This window comes from Toxotes jaculatrix, chromosome 15 (genome assembly GCF_017976425.1).
Source record: "Toxotes jaculatrix isolate fToxJac2 chromosome 15, fToxJac2.pri, whole genome shotgun sequence".
Lineage (NCBI taxonomy): Eukaryota > Metazoa > Chordata > Actinopteri > Toxotidae > Toxotes > Toxotes jaculatrix.
This window is the reverse complement of record NC_054408.1, coordinates 21332784-21355092: the sequence shown is the minus strand read 5'-3', so window position 1 is coordinate 21355092 and position 22309 is coordinate 21332784. Positions and strand designations below refer to the sequence as shown.

Below are 22309 nucleotides of genomic sequence, written 5' to 3'. Positions count from 1 at the left end.
GGTGGTAAGCACATCAAACTGCTTTGCAAACGGCAGTCCCAAATACCCCCTCCTCTGCATGTGGGTAGGGTCATGTCAAGACTCTGTACAGCTGCACAACCCCCTTAACTGTCTAACACTTGGCATGGCAGGTATGGCAGGATGTACAGGTACATGTTGTTAAGACTGCTGTTTCATTTTAGTGGCGGTTTTGTGCTTTGCTTTGTATTAACAGTTTTGTTGGAGTTCACAGCTTTGTGGGATGAATCATTTTATATTTTGGGTTGTTTTAATGCAGACTGTGTCAGTCAAACAGCCTTTGAAATTGCACAGTGCAGGATTTTTATCTAAAAAATTAAATAATTGGACAAAATGATAAACATATACTTCAGTCAGTTTTTTTTTCTCTTTTTTTTCATGGGAGCTTTCAAGTGCAAAGACTTAATAATCCTGCAAATTGATGAACTGCATGAGGCTGAAATTGAGAGACTCAGACACAGTGGATTCACCAAAAACTTTTGTGTACGTGATTCACAAATGAGTTTCTACATCTTGATGAACATAAAATCAAAACAGAAACAGTGAGGGCTTCATCCAGAGAAAACTCTTTAGCCTCTCTTATCTATTGCCATGAGAAAAAAAAAAAAAATAGTTCTAAAAAACATCATCACATATTCAGTGCCCACTGACACTCAGATGCCAGGACACTCTGAGGGTGTTCAGCATAAACAGGCCCAGCAAGGAGTGACCAAAGTGATAGAGATGACAGTGTTCCTCTGTCAGACCCCTGAGAGAAGAAGTCTGTGGCTTTGCTGTAGCCTAAAGTCCATAAGCTTAATGAGCATTGGTTATTTTTGCTCACCTTTTTTCCTGTTGAAGGCGCGGTTCATAGTGGAAAATGTGTGTCTCTGAGGTCCCTCCTGAGTTACTGCCAATATTCCACCTGGAAAAGCAGCAGGAAGGAGGGAGTTAAAAATGGCTTTGACCTTAAGACTTCACTAAAAGGCAGAAAGTCTGAAAACAAACAGTCTGAAGTTTTCTTTAGGCACTGAGGCAATGTTTAGCTGTCAGAACGTGTTCAAATTAAAGTCCCAGTCCATCTGAATTACCTTTGTTTACCCCTGGGCCACATCTTACTCATCATCTGTGGAGTCTGTACTCTTGACCTTGTACTGTTGATAATAAAGTACTCGCTGCCCTTACAGGATGTGTCTAAGGCTGCTGATTTCTATCAGAGGCAAGTAATAATGTAACACTGTTTACCAGTCAGTGGCATTAAGCTCTAATCTTTGCAAAATAACCCAAATGCTGTGTGTTCAGTCCACCAATACACTTTCTGCTACACACACAATGTTTACAGAACTTGAATCCAGTTCCATGAAGTTTAGTCATCACCAGAGATGCCAGCGTTGAACTTCAGTGTGTTGTTACTAATCATCTCCATATTATGACAGTAATAGAATTATCTCACACAAAAACAACACTGTTATTCATTATTATTCCACTTGTACTGACATAGTCTGGACAAAGGAAGAGATGAATATGGTCAGTGTTACTTCTCTATGAAACCTACTGTAGTAGCAGCAGTGAAGCCTTGACGTGCCCTTACACAGAAATTGGTTCAGTAGATTCGAACTGTGCTACATTACAGAAAACAGGGCAATTCCTTTTACAAATGCAAAATGTCCACCTCCACAGTGTCACTGAAATGTGACTCTCTGCTTTGACTGCTTTCAGGCTGTTGCATCAATTCCCCACGAGAGCTCAGCAATCTCACAGTCTGCAAGGACAAAGTGTCCAGGACTAGGTAGCTGTCAGCGTGCTTCCACAATCAATATTCTTTACTCTTTTACTGTGGGAAAATATGCAAGACCTGCTCCATAACAGCTATTTCAATCTTTGCCTTCGCAAACAAATTAACTTGTGCCCGGGCAATTTAGAAAATGAAATGAATTTTTCCATCTCTGGCATTTTCCATTCATCAAGGGAAGTCTGAGTCATAATACAGTTTTAGTGAAAGGAACAAAAAACAAAAAAACAAATCCTGAACCAAAGTGCCATCACATTCTCCAAAAAACTGCTGTAATTTTAGAAACATGGCTTTGTTTCTAAAAACGATATTAGCTCTCTACATGAATATCCTAGATCTGCTTAGTCAGATAAAAAAACGTTTCTTCTTTTTTTATGGCAAAAGAAAATATTTCTGCAGCCTTCAGTTGATTTAGTCTTCAGATATTAACATAATTAACAAAATTATGTGAAAACTGATGTAGCACATTGGTAGGCTTAAAGTCAAAGAAAGATCAAATCAAAGAGATTAATCATGCATACAGGTATTTATCTCAAATCATGATAGCTTAACATAGAGGCATACATGGATTAGAGGTCTTGATGGGTTTATTTTGGATCTGATAGTAAACACACCTGCAAAGATTAATTTAAAAAAATCCTGGTGCTGTGAATTTACAAGCACCCTGGGCTGAAGGAGTAGGAATATGAGTCGTTTTTCCTGAAGTTCACACTCCTCATCTCACATCTGAAAACACATTTTTCTCCTGTGATGACTTTCACACACCGCGCGATCAGACCTTCCATGTACTCAACTATTACATGTTTTGATGCATAGATCTGAGACCCAGAGCAATACAACAGTACCCAAACCAGACCAGATTTGACTGAAAATAATTTGGACCAAGTCCAACTCATGTATGACGCACAAACACCTATTACGGGTTTGACATAAATGACGCCATTCAGGAAATAGGCCTTTATGTAAAAAGCATCAACCAATAGAAATAAGATAAAAACTGAAGTACGTGAAAACAAACCGATGAACCACTGTAACACAGGAGGTTAATGGGTCATTAGTTTTGACTGAGTACCAGTAAGGTGCTGCTACAAAATGATGAAGTCATGCTATTAAGTCAAATATCTTTATTACGGCTGGGAGGAGCTAGTGACAAAAAATACACATCTAAGAAAGAGCTCCACTTATTTCTGAATTTGCATCAAACAGCCTCTGCAAAGATAAACAACTGTCTTCTTAAACTGAGAAATGAAAAGCCCATAGCCGTACACTGTAGATAATAAGGCACACAGCGAGTGATACATGGCATATAACTGAGGGAAATGCACTTTGCAGATACAAATACATTGTATGTGGGTTCTCGGTGTAAGGGGATATTTTGCTGCAACGCAGGCCCTGGAAAGGGCTGGAGAAAATTTCAATGGAACAAGCATCAGGGTGGGGACTGGGACATTCCTCAGTCTGCCAAAACAGAATATCTCCGCTGCTGAAAAAAAAAAAAAAAAAAAAAATAGACAACTTCTGTTACTTATTTACAGGTCTAGCATGCTGCCACTGAAAACACTGCATGGGCAGATGAACAAGGACACTGGTATTGTTTACATTTCACCAAAGACAGCGGAAGTGGATTGTGCAGATCTCAGCACCAAACCACTCCACAGTATCTGGACTGCCAAATTAAGACCTTGGCAGTGGTGGCCTTGGTACTTAGCCGTGGCATTTTTGAGAAACAGCCTTTTCGATTTAAGTGCACTGTTGTCATCCTCAAAACAAGTTACACATGTTTTTTTTTTTTCCTGTGCAAGAGCACCGCTTTAGCAAAGTACAGCTTCCTTTTAATGGTTTCTGGTGTTTTATATAGGGTCATAATGTTCTGTTTTTTTTATTTTACTTTATCAAATCTAGGGAGAGAGGAGCATCAGTGTGGGGCTTTTGTGACAGGAAGTATGGAGGGGATTTGGACAGCCTGTCATTTCCATCAAGAACATTAAAAAAAGTATTTTTAACTAAAAGCAGCACTCTAGATGTGTGGTATACCTGAGAAGTACAGCTAAAATGGACCTATTTTATCTTATTTTATTTTTTTAAATAAGCTTGCAGTGCAAATATGTTCCTGTGTTTTAAAAAAGCACAACATGGCCTGTTTGACAGCTGGAATTCTCAGTAGAAAATGGGACTGGAAATTGATTTCTTTATCTCCAATGGTGAGTCATTAAAAAAAAAATGCCTTATTTGGCCCCAGTCCTGATCCTGTGGATTGGCTTAGTACTTCTCTAAAAATCACCATTAAGAGCTTTACGCTCTTTAAGCAAAGCTTGAGGACTGGCCTCATTTTGGCCACCACAGGAGAAAGATCTGGCTACCTTTCTGTTTGTTTGTTTGTGGCGTACTGTGATGTAATGCCTTGCCTCGCCTGCCACCTGACTGTGATGTCACTCACTTTGATTGACAACTACAGTGTTCGGCCTGTTTTAATAGCTTCCTGTCTGGTGATTCAACATCACCCCCTTGGGAAAACTGGCAAACTCAAAACACACCAAAGCACACACACACAGGACACACACACACACACACACACACACAGACTTTACACTGAGCTGCAAACTTCCTCAGTCTCCTTTCGATGTTTACCAGCTGCAGTGGAAGCACCCGGTCAGCTCTGCTCAATTCCTCACCACAAGAGTGTGTGTATACAACACATGCACACACTGCACGAATGAAATGTGTCTCCCGACAACAGAGTCCGTGCTGGGCTCAAAGTATGTTCAGCTTACTTAACATCACATTTATCCTCCATTATTATGAATGGTACCACGTTATTAGGTTTAATCGCAATTGTAAATGGATACACAAACCACAAGTGAAGGGAAATTAAAACCACAAAATGCTGTTAAAGTACACAACTACTTAACAAGATACTGAAACACAGTCTGAAAATGAAACTTGAAAATAGCAAAAACAAAAACAAAACCACTCAGAGAAACTTAAAAAAAAAACCCTCAACATTTAACATTTAAATATATAACCCCTTACATTTATATAACAGTCTGAACGCACAGCAGTAACCACGTCCAGAGTCTGACAATTCACCTTCAGTGACTCAAACATTTGGAATTTAGTTTGGGAGAGACTCTTTCTGGAAATGAGCACAACCTACTTTGACCCTGTGAAATCGTCTCCAGAGCCCACCCCAAAAAGACGATCTAAAAAAGAAAATAAACCCAAATGCAGAAGTTTGATGAAAGTTAATGTTTAAAAAGCCTTATTACAAAAAGATAAGAGAGAAAGACAGAAAGAAAGCAAAGTTAACGTCCCATTTATAAATGCCTCTCAGCCACACACTAATCTGACCCATATGCACTAAAAAGGCAGCAGGCTTTTAACATGGGATAGAAGCAGTCCATGCTCTGTGGTCCTCTGTGGTCCCAACATAATGCCTCAGAAAAGAAAATCAACAAGGATCCTTTGTTTTCTTCACTTTACTCTCAGCCCAGCTCTGGAATCTTACTGGATAAGCGCAGCACACAACACATCGCAATCTTTTATGAATTCAGTCCCAGAATTCCTCAGTTGAATCAACCGTGGTGTCTTGTTGTCTAATCTAAAAGCCAGACTTGCCTTCTCACAGCCTGGCATTTTAACTCCTGTGGATCAAATGCAGAACCCTGACATACTTTATCAAGGAAAAGCACCGCTATCCTTTACAGGGAGAAGGGGAAAAAAAAATACAAGATCGATGGCAAGAAACATGCAAACAACAACAGAGCTGAGATAAAAGCTACTTACTCGCCTTCAAACTGGGGAGGAATAGTGAAGAGGAAGTTCCAGCAGATCTTAATAGTTTTCAGCTGTGGGCCAGATGGTGGTTCACTAAGGACTGCAGCAAGGAGAGATGATGGGGTTTGCAAACTCAACAAGAAGCTTTTGCCTAGACACATGATACTTGACATACAAACCCAACTTCCTCCGCCCACTTTTTGTCCAGAATAGATTCTTTAGGAGTTTTGCTAGTGCAAAAAAAGAGACCCCTTTCGACAGGAACTGTTTCACTGCGATGCACCGTGGCATACCAGAGATGACCTACAAAAGCCAACATGCCAGAGGTTGCAGTCTGACCCTTTTGATGCAGTATGTGATTCATCATCACTCTATGTGCACTGGCAACAGCCTTGGGTCAACATCTTGACATCAATCAAAACAGCAGCATGGCCACAAAACAATATGAAGCAAAAGTCATACTACCTCTCCAACGCAAAGCCTCCCTGTGAGATTATGTCAACTTAATAATACCCTTTCCTTTGCCACTGCACTCCAGAAACGCTGAGGGTGGAAAAGGGTGTATCGTGGCAGCTGAAACTGTGTTATAGCACTTTAAAAATCAGACACTTAATTGACCTTCTTAATCACACAGGGATGAACTGTCCAGGAGAGGAGCCGGAGAAATGCATAAACCATCTGGGCCTCACTGATATCAGTGCCACGATCTTATCAGCCGATATTCACAGTATCCGATACTGATACCACATAGTTTGTACACTAGAGTGCACTCCGACAATACTCAACCTCTGTGTGCAGCACACGTTGAGCAGAAAGGGGTGCGGAGTTAAGCAGCGTCTTCACAATGACACATTGCTGTAAATTATTAATTATTATAATTAATAATCAATCTATATACACACACACATTTATGACATTTATGAAGAATATTGGCCAAAATATCAACGGTTAGAATTTTCACTCCCTAAAATCGGCATCAGCCCCACAAATCCAGTATCAGCTGGGCTCTAAAAAGCTGATCTTGGTAGCTGACAAACACCTGGAACCCAGTTATTCTGCTAACTGAGAAAGCTGAAAAAGCTGTGCAGTTTTGTTTTGTTGGGTTTTTTTTTTTAATCTCCGCATCTAAAACTTCATGCAAATGTTTTCCCCCTTGGGTCTAATCAGGAAACTGACTGTCTGACCCTACATCCTTCACAGCCTTTAGAGTGTTTCAGTGAAGCTGAGCTACTTCAGAAAGGGCAACTGACCAAAGAATTTTAAAGGCACATGCGCACGTTTCCAACAAAAACAACAACAACAAAGAAGAAGAAGTTTGGGAAAAAGGTGATGTTTCATTAAGAAAAGATGAAAAGGGAGTTAAGACAAACTCTGATATACATCAATGGATCACATGTCCTCATAAAAATGCTGAAGATGCACAGCTGTCCCAACAATGGAAACATTCATCCAAATATAATGAGCATACTTTGGACCTATATGAATTCATGTGTGTATCAGCACTGACAAGTGCCAAGTGACTTGTGCATTTTGTACATGAGCGTTGCAGAGCTGTAGAAAAATGCTGTGTATGTGAAATGCAGCAACTAAGAGGAAAAGTAGTTTTGCCATCATTTAAAAAAAAAAAGGCAGAAAATTCAAAGGTCCCCAACACTTGGCAGCCAATTTACAAAGGTCACTGAAAGCAAAGGAGGACATTTAAGAGTATTTGCTTAGAGATTCAGCTTGCTCAGGGCCTTAGGTGGTGGTGGTGGTGGTGGTGGGGTTCTTGCTGGTCAGCAGAATTTTGGTTTCTGCCTGAGAGAGCATTTAAAACAGGGAGGGTCTCAGGATTTGGGCTGTTCTGTTCACACTTTATTTTTCTAGGGTTTTTCTTTGCTCTGCCCTGTATCATTTCATGTTTGCGTCTTGTATGAACAGCTGTGGAAGGGGTAAGGGAAGTGACTGGCCCAGACACTTTCCGGGAAAGGAGGGGGAGGGGGGCTGTATGCTAACACACACACACACACAGAGGAAAATAAAGCTGGGTTAAAAAAAGTAAAGGAAATTTTGTTTCATCGTACAGTTGAAGTGGAAAAAGTTCTATTTAATTATATATGGGACTATTTTTTTTGTCTGTGTATATACAGTTTCTAAAGGTATGGCTCCCTCTAATACAGTTCACAAAGATGAAACCTGTCCATTTTCTGAGAAGCAAAGACGTTCAAAACAGCAGCAAAGAAGCACAACCGACACCAACCGAACAACTCAAATGCATCTAGGTCAACTGTTGAAAACAAAACCAATGAGTCATCTTTTCAGACTTTGTTTAGTAACTAGGCTACAGCAACATACTTTTCTCCCTTATTACATGTTCAGTAGTAAAATGTACACAGAGAAAAATCAAGCCGGGCAACATAGTAGACAGGACTAATGTTTACAGTTCTCATGGTTTGCTGATTTAAACAAGTTCAGAGTCCAGTTATTTCATTTCTCACTTTGGATGTGTATGTGTGTGTGTGTGTGTGTGTGTCTGTGCCTTTTGTGGGAGTGTGGAGTGGGTGGAGAAGCAGGAATGTGCATCTCAATGAAAAGCATCTCAGAGGATTTTCATTGAGATTTGCAGCCCCCACATGATTTGTGTTCCATCTGAGCAGCAATGCAGAATAGCAATGTGTGATACCTGCGCTGTATTTTCACTTTGTACTGGCGAGTAAATGTCCCTGCACCATTCACTGTGCCAAAAATTATGATGACTATGGCCAAGAGTGAAAGCAATCATCTCCATCCACTACTACTGTGCACTGTTCAATCTCAACAAGGTTAACACAAGCAAATGCTGATTTGACATGATTTATATCCAACCTTAGTAACACGAATCCAGCAGTTCTTCAAATTCATTCTGATTTCAACCTCAGGTTTGTGAAACCAGACCTCACAGCTTCAGAAGAGGTCTGACAACACTGGCTATTTATTTTTGTAATGAGACACCATGAAAAAACAAGCTTTTTAATCCCTGAATAAGTCTACTCACGAAATGTGTTATAAAATCATTCCATAAACCGATGCTAAAACCTCTATCTAACATTTATATTCTCTAGATGAGCAAAGTAGTCTTATAAATCTTAGTGGCCACTAAAGTGTAAACAGTGAAGCATTAGCCAGCCAAACATTGGACAAAAAGTCAAGGTAGCATAAACGGGTCAATATAATATTAAGCTTATAATATAAAAAATACACTGCACATACAATAAGTGTGATTTTGTTGGTACCAGTTTGTTTTACCGTTTTTTTTTCCCAAATAAAAGGGTAAAATCTGTGGGGCCCCATCCACAGATGGGGCAAGGTGCCTTTCTAATTGCCTACATGGCTGTTCTGGCTAAAACTGAAAAAAAATGTCTGAAGCAGTTAGTAATAGGCAATGGCAAATCTCAAAAGTGCATTAACATTCATTAAAAAAAAAGAACACATCACACTGAAATCAATTTACCTCCAAGCTGTACAACAGGAAAACTCAATAGGTCATGAACTGGTCTTTTTTTTGCTGATTCTACACTTGGAAGCTAATTAAAAGAGACCAGCCATGCAAAATCAGGGGCTACCAGGTTAAAGCAGGAGGGTGGGTATTGGTAATGTTTCACTTGTCACTGCGGATGCTACACACACTTGCTTGAGACAGCTCAAAAGGTCATGTTGTGTCTGCTGTTATGCTTTATTACTGGAGTGAATAAATTAACTTTTATTCCACTGTTTTCTTAATTCACCTGTAGTCTCTCAGCAGCTGGAGTGTGGCAAAGACAAATTCCACTCCATGCTGATATGAGGCACAGAAGCACTCCGGGTTAATTCATTCTGATTTATTCTGTATCATTTGTAGCAGACTAACAAATGTTCATACCACACATACCCTTCATACCCTTACTTTATGGCACGGGGTCTCCCCGTGACGGATATACCTCCTGAGCAGTATTTTCTGTAGGAAGATTCATGTAAAGCTACATTAACCAATGGATCAACTGTCTGTGAGATGTGAAGCAGCAGACAGACAGAGTTAGTGACTAGCTTGAGAACAGAGAGGAGCATTTAGCAGTTAAAGAATCAGATACAGAAAAAAGAAACACACAAATGCTGCAAATAGCACAGACTACAGAGAAATGTTTGCAGGGACACTAACAAGTGGCAGACAGATTGACTGATTGATCGATTGACAGGCAACATAAATAAAAATCATTTTTATTTTGTTCTTTTCATTAAGACATAAAATATCTTTTCTCCAAAGAGTGTGTGAAATATTATTTAGCGTAGTGTGAATTAACGGCCTAGTTAATTATGGAAAAAAATGGTGGAAAAAGCCTGTGTGGTCTTTCCCAAATAGTGTTTTCTAAAGTGACCAGCAGAGGTCCCCACATTTTTCTTTTTTGGTCTGAATGTACACAAACCTTTTTTTGTATTTCTGTAGCTTTCATCTGACAGTATTTTGTGCAGTTGCAGCATTCTTTCTAAATGTTGCACCTGTGTTGTTTTATTGTTGAAGACATTTCCTTAGTTTCCTTGTCTTTTGTCTATTTGCATGTTTTCCTAAGTTGCGTTGAGCTCCCAGGGCCACTGTGTGTGTTAGCTGTAGCTCAACAGATCTCGTGGGTGAGATGCAAATGCTGCTTTACCCTGTAGATATAACACTTCTATCAAAAATAGTCTGCGTTATTCAAGCGTGTCAAGTAATATTGACCTCAGGTACAACAAGACACTTGAGGTTTTTCTTAGTGTGAAGCCTGCCGCAGCTTTGGGAAGCAGTTCAGCAGTGACCAGGTTTCTCTTGGCATCTGTTAGATGCTTTTTCAGTGCAGAGGATTACAAACATGTTTTTGTTGTCACAGAAAACCAAAATGTAGAGGGTTTTTTTTTTTCATGGAATTGTGATCTGAATTCTGAAATTAGCATAGAGGCTAAAGAGATCTACTCAGAACACATTCTCTTACTTTTCAAAAATCAATATTTTGTTGTTTCCTTTTCTGGGAAATCTACAACTGTAGGCAACAGTGGTCATTTCAGCTGACCAAACTGATGGTTACCAGCTAAAATGAGAGGCCTGAATATGACTGACTCATATTTTTTCTGAGGTATTTGCACTAGACAGGCCTGTGTTTTGAGATGCAAGATAATGTGAAAGGGAAAAAAACATTTTTGATTTCATCAAAAGACTGTGCATATAAAACAGATAGACTTCAGTGATTTACCGATCAAGTTATTAGTAACTGCTAGCATAAATCTATCATCACTACATAGAAAGCAAGTCTGGTTTGGACATTTTCAACTCTACCATTAAGATAAGACTAACCATCCATGCTTCTGATGACCTTTCTTTCGGGCTCAATTCCTAAAAGATCAGTCCACCATTTTATTTTTCACAAGCCTTGAATGACACGCTCACCTCATTGTTTATAGAGTAAATCCAGGCATTCATAGATGAAATTTCTTTCACACCTTTCACTTTTACAGAATCAAACCCTTAAGGCCAATTAGTGTAATATTCTAAAGGCCAACACAGAACTGAAATCAATTACTCCTTCAAATTGCATAGATAGATAGATACACAATGCCTGTGTTCCAAATTTTGACCTTTTCTCACGGTGCCCCTTTTAAGCCGATTAGCTTATCTTTTAAACGATGGCGTCCAAAGATGTTTCATCCCTCCAGGTTTTGTTGAAATCAGAGCAGGGGTGATTCAGATTTTACATAAGATACAATGTTGGATTGATGGACAGCTACATCACGGTCCAAATCTTACAGTATAAATAGACCACTCGCGGACAGGATACACTTGTTATCATACAGATACAATCACACACACGTATACACATGCGAATTATCCTCAGAGCATTTGAAAATGATGGTGAGCGAGTGAAAAGGCTGTGAATACTATATTGAGAGGCTGTATATGAAGAGTTATGAGTCACACCTATGCCAGGAGGAAGGGGAGGGTCACCCTTGGTTCGGTTCTGTTTGCACTACACTTGCAATTTGAAGCAATAATAATTCCAAAGGTTGGCAATAGGAGGAAGAAAAAGTCATAGGAAATGATATTGCACTCAATAATTTACGCTTTACTGTGCAAGAGAGGGTACAGTCCATATAACCAGTTCTTTCTAAACTACAAGCCGTTGGGAGGTTAATGAATTGTGCCAAATACCTCTTAATGGGATCACTGCTTTTTCTACCTGTGTAATCCAATTTAGAGGATGTTTGAGAAATGTGCCGTTTTAAATTGCTATTTGAGACAGACTGTACACAGGAGAGCACGGTACAGATGACATCAGGTGTCGTCAATATTAGCAAATTATCATTAAAGCTTCCTGTTAGTTTTAGGACTAAAACAAGCTGCACACACTTTTTTTTTTTTTTTTAACTGCTCCAAAAACTAGCAATGGACAGATTCCGATGGTCTGGGGGGAACAGAGGAGACCATTCTGCCACACTACCATGAAAAATTTGTTATTATGCTTCTTGAGGAAAGTCATGGACGGGGGAAATAAAGTAAGTAAAGACATTTAGTAAAGAAGTAAAAACATTTTTAGTGAAACCTAACTGGCAGTTCACAGTAGTTCACCTGTATGACCCATACTGAAAGTCCACAAGTGAAGGACATTTGCAAGTCTTAAGAGCATATTTGATACAACCTGTTGCTCTTAGACTAACATGACTTCATGACATAAACAGATGTTGCTTGTAGATTCAGTAGGTGATAGGTCAGTTTTAGCACAGATCAGTCTCATTACACTTTTGTCTTGTGTGTGTGACTGCAGCTCCCTGGTATTCTCTGCAAATGACAGATCTCTTCAGGATCCATCTTCAGATGCAAGTCTGACGTTTTCAAAGATGGCAGCACTTTGGTGGATCCTTCAGATGGTGTGTATGTGCTCTTCCTTCCTTTGCCATTTTGGTATTTGGTAGATTCAAGTATAGCCGTAGCATAAGCATGGGATTAGCATTTCAAAATTAGGAACAGCCGTATGGGGCATTCTGAAAAGCATTTCAGAAGGTAGAAACAACATATTTAGTTGTTTAGCTATAGAAGCTGTTAAACAAAATTGTTGGAGTAAGTTTCAAAATTTTAACTGGAGCTTTAATTGATAGCTCAATAAGTAAAATGGAAGATCTGGCATCTTTTCATGGTTATGTGTTATGTGCGGTAAGGATGGTGCAATCCTGTGTTTGTGCACAGCTTCCCGAAGGCTTGTCCTAACAATGATATAGAAAGATTCTCCCAGACACTAAAACCTACGGTCACTGACCATATCTGGAAGCCCAGGCTGCAGCTGCACAGAGGCATTTGGTGGATGGATAAACTGCTGTTTGTCTAGAAACAGTTCGAATACATGACTCCCCCTATAACCACAAAATGTGGTTTTACATTTCTGTAGCTGCCTGGGTCGTATAAATTAGTCAGCTTTAGAGGCATTGGTGGGTGCACTTTTGAACATTTTCTTGGACATAGCCAAGCTAGCTGTTTCACTCTGCTTCCAGCCTTTATGCTACACTAAGCTAACCACATCCTGACTGCAGCTCTGGAAACAGCTGACCAAGCACAGCATATGTGGAAGGGCATGGCAGCTCCTCCAGAGTGTTTGGATAAAGACTGTACAGCTCTGTCAAGGGCCATCATCTACAGCTATGATGAATGGCTGCTTACACTGCATCCCAGACAGCAACAAGTATGACCTCTGCCTTCACAAAGTCAGCACCAGCAAATGATTTCTTCTTTAATCTCTCTATAATACACCGATTATGACTGTATGACTCTTTGAACAAAATGAGATTTCACATTGTAAACAAGCTCATTTTGGGACCAAAAAAAAAAAAAAAGATCAAATCTAGAGACAGAAACCAATGCTGTATAAGACGAGTGATAGCATGTAGCCATTACATCTGCAATTGCCTCAGGATTGCAGTTATGTTTCATACAGAATAAAAATGGCGCTTTAACTGATGTGACACACTCATAAATCTTAAAGAAGGATTTCAATGGCCCGTTTATGACCCAAATCTACCTCAATAATTTACTTCTAATCTACACCCCTGTTTCTGTGTGATAAGACATTCCCCAGCTTCAACATAAAATCTGGCCAAAGTCATTTATACATGATCATATTTTACTGTCAGTGACTGTTTTAAATGTACTCACTACACACGCCGGAGAGCCTATTCTCAAATTATACATGAAAAGATTTTCAGGCCACGTTTACTCTCACTGACATTCAAAACATACAGGAGGAGCATGAGAAGAAGACAAGGCACTCAATACGAGCCAAAACGTCCACAGAAGCTCAGATAGGACTCACAATGATGAAAGACCTGTACAAACTGTCCTCTATAAAATGGTAAGTAAGGTGCTGCTAAAGAGGCACACCACTCATGTGATGTCTGCCCTGCCCCCCCAGAAAAAAACAAAAAAAACTTTGATCACATTCTCTACAACACTGCCATTCTCAGTGCAAGAAAACATCAAAGCTTCAACTTTATAGCATGCCACTCTCCTTTCCTCTGCCTCTATATAACTCTCTCTACTGACTGTGCCTCTGAAATAATGCCTCGAATTGAAGAAGACACACAGTATTGTCTAGTTTGGACTTTTTCCCCTGACAAAAAGGAAGGAAGCAAAGCTCTAAAAAGTTCTATGATATTTCCTGCATAGGTGTTTTCCATTTTATCACTTATGTACTAATCAAATGTACACAAGCTATATGTACCATATTTCAACATAACTATTGTGTATCCAATTCTTTATCTGTACAGCTTATCTACTCCTGTGTGTGTGTGTGTGTGTGTGTGTGTGTGTGTGTGTGTGTGTGTGTGTGTGTGTGTGTGTGTGTGTGTGTGTGTAAATATGTATGTATTTTACCTAACCAGTACCATCTCACCACATCCAAAGACTAACACTAACAAATGTACAAATGTCTCATAACAGATTAAATTAGTATTAAACATTGAAAGTTAATTATGTCCTAAAACAACAAAATCAGCTGAATCTGGTAATGTCAGCTCACAGCTGCTGGTTGTCAAATTGTCATATTAACACAACACGCTTTAGCAGGCAGGTTCTCCTGATGAAGTGCCGTCAGAAGTGCCGTCATAGGAAACGCTGGAAATATTTGGCACCGTAAATAGAGATCCAAGAAATACTAACACATCTTAGCCCTAAACACAGTCTGACATGACTGAACCTGAGGTGCCAACGAAAGCTACTTGGCTTACTGCATTTTGTGGACAGGGGATGGTCACTGCCCAACACTGGAAGGCATCATCTGAAGGGTGAAGCTACCTAATGCAATAATGGTGCCATGTAAACTAAGAGAGACAAATGAAGACAGAGCTAACGCATGAGTGAAAATGTAATCTGATTAGACTTTTGAACAGAATGATAAATAGTTCATGTTTATTTTGACTTCAATATTTTTCTGGAAATCTGCACATCAAAAACAGCTCACACATTTACTGATTTAGAACAGGCCTCCATCATTTTACCCAATCTTGAGAGAGAGAGAGATATATATATATATATATATATATATATATATATATATATATATATATATATATATATATATATATATATATACACACACACACACACACACACACACACACACACACACACACACACACACACAGGAGTATATATATATATATTTCATTTATAAAATATGTGACATGATGTGTGCATGGGTGCACATGGAGGGTTATAATGAAAAAGAAAACTCCTACGAAGGGGTTTTATTTGTGTCTATTTTATTCTGAAATATTTCCCTGTACTGTATGAATTTGAATGTTGCTCTTAAAAGAAGAAAACAGAAATGTCACTGCCGAGCACTGATACATTTTCTAGGATCAACAGAATGGCATCAAAATGTCACCTCTGTCCCATCTATGTTATATTAAAGAGCAAAGGAACCCTGACGAGATACACACAGCTTAATAATGTGTCTGAGCTGTGTGTGTGTGTGTGCTGCCATATGCCATTTGATGGTTTTGTTCCCACAGTCACAGTGATATTCACTGATCTGAACAATAAGCATGTGTACTATGATGATGATAATGATATATAATGATAACTTCTCAGACGGCCTCTGAAGATTGCAGATAAGGAGTCTTACTGTTACTGTGGGCTCTTGATGTTCAGGTTTCTTTGTCGGGCCTCACTCATCTAAAGGCTCATTAGTGCTGCATCTTCTGAAGGCAAGAAGGAAGAAGAAAAAAATCAAATTAAGAATGAAGCTTTTAAGAGATAAAATGAGCCCTGATAGAAGTCTAACTTCTGAAGTGATTACATTAAGCAATTTACTCCAATCTATATAGTTACTTATCCATACAGGCTATTTATTAATTTTATTTAGTTTAAGAAAATGAATTTATGGATTGAAAGAAATAACCGCGTGTTTCAGTTGCAATTGAGGCTGTCACAGACACATAATGAAAAGCTATTTACTTCATCCAAGTGAAACTGAGATGTTCTCTCTGATGAATTATACCAAACCTCAGACTGACAAGTGGAACAAGGATAAGTCTAAACTTACAAGGCAAAGGACATCCCATGTCAATGCCTTCAACACCATTAAAGAGCACACAAGTGTGTGGATCAGATAACACAAAGCACAAATAATGTAAGCACACACAAGAGGAAAAATCTAATCAGAGATTACATTCAACCACAGTTATTATTTTAGTGTGTGTTTGATGACTCAGCTTTTTCTCATGGTAGCACATGAAAAATGCTTTATTCAAGTACCATAAGCTTTGCTTTATGTTCAATGCTATAAAGCATTTTTATTCATGTAGGTTATCAAATTTAAAGCACAGTGTCAGCTCTGGAGATTTGTGAGCTGTCAGTGTTTATTAATGGATTAAAGAAAGCAAACAAGCACACTGATCAATGACTCTCAAAAATTGAATAAATAAATCTATGAAATGCCTCTCTAGCAAATCTGAAATCAAAAACCTTAACACAGCCAGACCCATTGACTAGAATAATGTATCTGTTGTGTCTTCATTAGACCTCCAACCCCCTCAAGTTTCTTCCCACATGATTCCTGGTTTAACTTTGAAGAACTGAGGAGACTCTCCACTGTATTTTGGCCTTCATGATCTTTGAGTATGTGCAAGTTCAAATAATCACTTTGTAAAAGTACGTACTCTTTTCAAGATTTAAACGGGTTGTCTATAGACTTGATAAATGAGGGCCCAAAATCCTCTATTATGTGTTTCCCTGGAGCACTGCAGAGTTATCATGAAAGTGTCTGAGGAATTTATGAGAAATGACATTCAGAGACAAATGTAAAGAGCAAAGAGTGTGCATAAATGTGGAAGGTCTTGCATTACTAAAACCGGAGTGATTATTGTATGTGAAATCTTTCTGATATATGCTGCTGGAGATAATCTCTGCACACACTAGTCTTGAATTTTAAAATGAGCACAATGGATAACACAAACAGTGCATCGCATTCACAGAGAGTTCGTACTATTTACTGCTTAGCTCTGCAAGTTCATGGTCATAGCACTGTTCGAAGAGCACCCCCATCTAATACATCAAAAATCTGCATCCACAGAATGAAAAAAATAAGTTTTTACTACCAGCGGTGAAAAGCTGCAGTTGTCCAGTATCAGTCTAACAACTGCACAGGTGAGGAAAAATGAATTTATGAAGAAGTTTGTGACTGTGACAACTGTGTTTCATTCAAAAAAACAAAAAAACAAAAAACAAACTGTACCTCCTCGTATTATTTAGAATGAATATCGTCTCAAAATCAAATCCTTTTGCACCTCATATTGTCATTTCCATTGCAGCCAAAACAAAGCTGACAGGATCAAATTTCTTCTATCTCTTTCCACCTGAGGAATAATGTAAAATGGATTTTTCTTCAGCCTTTCTCTCACTGTTAAATGTGTTCAAGTGGGTGAATTTTGGCGGTATATACTGTATTATACTGAATAATGCAGGAGAGTAGATAAATAAACAATCTCCCCTTAAGCAATGCATTTTTTTTTTTTTAAATACAGTTTTACTTGATAGAAATCCAAACCTTAACAAGGAAATGGGTGTGTAAATGCTATTCATACTGTGAAACATCATTTCATTTCATTACATAGTCAAGTTGTAAAACTTGGATGATTTAAATTAAAAGTACATTTGTTATGGAAAAGAATGGTTTGGTGTCTTTCTAGTGGGCAGTCAGTTCCCCTGTAAAACATCATAGCAACAAAAACAACCGGTTTCTGTTTAAGTTTTATTACTCATCTTCCTGGTCCCTGTAATAAGTGCTCATTGGAACAACATGTGAAAGAAAATGGCAGAAGTTCACAGCACCATTCAGCTGATTTCTTCTGTTCCTTGTCATTAGAGGAGAATCATCCAAAAATCATAATTAAGATGTCCTGGCAGTGAGAAGCTAAAAGTCCAGAGGACAGAGGGTGAGTTCCTTGTTATGGAGGAGGGAGGTCTAGCGGATTAATCCTCTTAGGCAAGTTTCGACAGCTGGGCAGAAAGTCGACTCCAAAACAAACTTGAAGAAACAAGCCTTGATATATTATTCCAAGCCAAGTCATTTTTTATGCTTAAATATTAAATATGACTTGAAAACATCAACCCAGCCCAAGGTCTCTAAAACAACAGAGAGCCCACCATCCCCCAAAAAGAACCAAATCAAAACGACAAACTCCTCAGAGCTGCAAGAGCTGCAGTAGATGGATTGAAATTGTAATTAAAAAACAGACAGCTGTTGCAGAAAATAGGATTACAATCCAACAAGAAGATTATTTTAGGTCTAATACCAAAGTAGTAAATCCAATACAGTGCATGACAGCTAATAAAGTAAGGTCGAGAAATATGTCCAGTGAGGTGAGTAATGAAATGAAATGAAATACTGTTAAGTCCAATCAAATACTTAAATTAGTTCTTCAAATTGCTCCAGGACAAAGAAGGAGTGTCAGTGGATAGAGCAGTTTTAGAGGATGTGGTCGTGGTAGGCAGCACCTTCCATCATATACTGCCACATTAAAAAAAAAGTTTTATAAAGATCTTAAACCTTTTTTCTTCCCTCAGGGCTGTAAAACACGAGTTTCCTGATAGAAAAAAACCACACCACCATGCAGGCAGTAGCACAGATCCTGTACATAAGATGCTGCAAGTGATAGATAAGAGAGAGGGGACAGACAGATACTGGCTCTGGCCCCATCTGAGTTCCTGAGGGGCAGAACTGTGCCTGCACTGGGCAGATGTCAGGTTTTCGTGTACAAAAGGTACCAGCTGGCACAAATATCCTAAAACCTGGGGCACTCTGACCTGCACACAGAGACACACGTTCAAAATGCATCGACTTTGAAACATTTGACAAAATGGGTTGCTCAAAATAACAAGCAGAGACTCTGTGACTCTTAGGCTTTCTAAATAGCTCATCCTTCATGGTACATTAGTGCTCTCACAGCATTAAATAACAATGGGAAAAGATTATGAATGTGTGCTTTAAATAAAACCACCATGAAATATAAAGTATATCAAGCACAGCTTTAGAGCCATCTCGTAAAGGAGATTTCAGCCTAATAATAATTTAATTTGAAAACTTTGACTGCTAGATCGCTGATAAACCGGGTTATGGAAAAGTCTTTTTTTTTTTGTAAACTGGGCCATCATTCACTTTGGTTATGAAACAATTTCATTTAGCAGTTTTATTGCTGAGATCTGCGGATGAGGAAGCTACTGGATGCAGCTGTACGACAAAGGATATAGAAGGAAATAGAAGTGGTCACAGAACCAGATATCCCCAGTTTGAGGATTTTTTTTTTTTTTTTTTTTAATGACTGAGATTTAGAGATTTTATTAGACTTCTCATGCAACAACCACAACTTGTAAATACTAGCTGTTCTTAAGCTTTCAAACATGGATAGCACAGAGGAGAAGACCTTAATGTGATCAGAAAAAAAATGGAACGAGAAATAGGAATTCTCAGTCTGCTGATGAAGATCATGTGATGTGACTGAAAGCACAAGAACAGTACTTAATGGAGTTTGGCATGTGTGTGTGTGTGTGTGTGTTCAGCAGCCATTTTTTTTACACATACAGTAATAATCTGCACTTAAACATCAGCACGTATATCAGCAACACACACAACACCATGTAAAGTAAAAACCTCACAGACACACAGGAAATAGCAAACATGCATCTGTGCTCCCAGATGTTCATGAGCTATATTCAATTATATTGTGTGGTTTAAAATGATTTCTATTGATGTCTGTTATTTGTCTCCATCCTCAGATCTCAGGAATAAACTTCTTGGGTAAAGAAGTTTGCAAAAACTTCAAAAATGAGATCTGGGAGGAAAGAAAAGTCACAAAGGAGGAGAAAATTGAACTGGGCATCTAATAATAATAAGGTCTGAATACATCTATTGAAAAGCTGAGAAATATATAAAAGGTGCAAACACTGTTTATGCTCATGTCATATCCTGCACCTCAGAGGACTAGAGAGTCAGCCAGCAACACTCACACTCACACTCACACACACACACACACAGATATTCACACACACCTCACACAAATGTTTTGATGCAGCAAAAACCTACTGCATCTTTCCTGGTGTACTTTAGAAGAAAGGCAGCTTTCAGCAGCTTTAATGTACAACCTGACCCAGTTAAAACACTAACTGATATTCCACGTCAACCTCAGTCAAGCAAGGCTGAACTGTAATTCCATCTGAGCAGAGCCGAATTAATCAGGTTCTCACTGCAGAGTGCACACAGCAAGACCACAGGCTGACACGCAAACGCAACAAGGGGATTTGTATTATTGATAAAACATTACCATGTGCACCTACTCAATTTGAAATAAATACAGAAGCACTCCACATCTCTGGCTCTGCTGAGCCAGGCCAACATGCACAATAAACATTTATTTATTTTTTAATGTGTAAGTGAATTCTACTGTCGTCTCATGTGGTTTCAGGGTTTTTGAAAGACAACACATACCTCCGGCTGAGCATTACACTCAAAGCTGAAGAGAGCTTTTCTCCTCTTGTCACAGTGTTGACATTTACTCAAGCAGCTACCTGAGCCAGTCAAACCAACAGACAACGCAACAAAAATACCTAAGCTGGGGGCAGTTAGGAAAAATGTTTTTCAAAGCCTTGATGGGGCTCAGGCAAACATGGTCATTTACAGTTGGGACAAACAACAACAACAACAATTCCCCCATGATGGAAATTCCATCATCAGATCTGTCAAACCTCCCTGTGGGTGTGCATATTAAAATCTTGGAGATGTCTGAACTTCTTCCAGTTCTCAAATACATCCCAGCCTGATTCAGCACCTCTGACTCAATGACTTTCCTTTTCTTTCTCAGCTTCAAATAGGCCTCATGGTGGGCTCATTGACAGCTGTTTACATCGTCGGAAAAACAATAACTGTTTATATCAACTGCAAATTACATCGACTGATACATGAGTCACTGCTGATTGGTTGGGGTGCAATAAGCTCCCCTGCCATATTGTAAACAGCTGACATGAACACAATGTCAGACGGAAAGGTTAAGTGAAAATGAAACAGCAAGTCAGTCTGATTATCAGGTTAATAACATCTATCCAACTGCCCATAATGGGCTTGTCCGTGTGGATACTTACAACTGCAGAGTACCGGCTGGGAGAATTTTAGACCCTCTTTTCAGTGGATGCAGATATAACATGAACATGCATTCGCCTCTGGTAGTTTGATTACTATAATGCCTCCGTTGCTCTTCCTAAAAAGACTGGGTGATGAGTTTATTCAGAATGCCAGGGCCAGAGTTTTAACAGGAAGGAAAATTTTCCATCTGGGAACAACAAACTGGCCTCAGATCAGTGCATCGGCTGCCAGGTAATCTTTGATTCAATTATAAAACTGGACTTATTGTCCAAAAAGCCCTGCATTACTCCACACTCACTGACAGACCTCTGAGGAATGAGTCAGGCCTCTCAGATCCTCCGGCACAGGACTTTTTGAGTGTTCAGAGGGTTGTGTCAAAGGTCTGCGATGCTGCTGCTAGTTATTATGGTCTTAGTTGTTGGTATACTCTACTAGATTTCTTTGCTTTGCCGTGAAACTGGATTTCCCTTGAAACAAAATGGACTATTTAAGTAAAGTTTTGCTTGCCTGCCTTTGGTCATGGTCACATACAAAAGAAAATGGTACATTTAGCCTGCTGTCCGACCCTGTCTTTCTTTAAGTCAAAATCTCTCTGTATTTCCCCACATGTCTCCAGGGGCCCAGTTGCCAATCCAGCAACACACGGGTTCCACTGCAGTCATCCATGTTTCCTGACTGTGCAGCCAGCACCATGAAAACCCTCTCATTTCAACTCCCAAACATTCTTTTGCAGCACTCCTCTGCAACTCCCAGCCTCTCAAATGTGTTTTTAAACTACTTTCACCTAAGGTTTGTTGAATTAGTTTAGTTTAGTTTTTTTTGTTTTTTTATGGAAAAAATAACAGAGAAGTGTTTGTGTTATTTAAGCTGCTCTCACTAAGATAAATGGGGCACACACAGAATAACAGAAACACCTGCCTGTATAACACAGTTCAACAGAACCACAAACTGCAGCCTCCAAAATGACCATGAGGTTGAATCAACACGTCTCTGAAATGGTTTCAACACAAACTGAATTATAACCTTTATGAAGGGAGTGTTTATTGGAGGGCTGTTGTATTAGAATGACTTAGTTGGCAGTCTATAAAAATGAGTGGAAAAAAAA

General features: G+C 39.0%; 1 protein-coding gene across 6 annotated transcripts in view; it reads right to left on the bottom strand.

Annotated features, from left to right (window-relative positions):
* Positions 1-22309, bottom strand: part of gulp1a (GULP PTB domain containing engulfment adaptor 1a) — a 65640-nt gene that overhangs the window by 24169 nt on the left and 19162 nt on the right. For 2 of the 6 annotated variants that reach the window (XM_041056578.1, XM_041056573.1), the window contains exons 2-3: positions 15694-15769; positions 842-922 (exon numbers count right to left, since the gene is read on the bottom strand). In XM_041056578.1, coding sequence (XP_040912512.1) covers positions 842-869 — 28 coding nt within the window. In that variant the 5' untranslated portion in view covers positions 870-922; positions 15694-15769. Of the gene's footprint in view, positions 1-841; positions 923-5572; positions 5707-15693; positions 15770-22309 lie in introns of those variants that run through there. The other 4 variants (XM_041056575.1, XM_041056574.1, XM_041056577.1 and 1 more) reach the window with 4 other exon arrangements.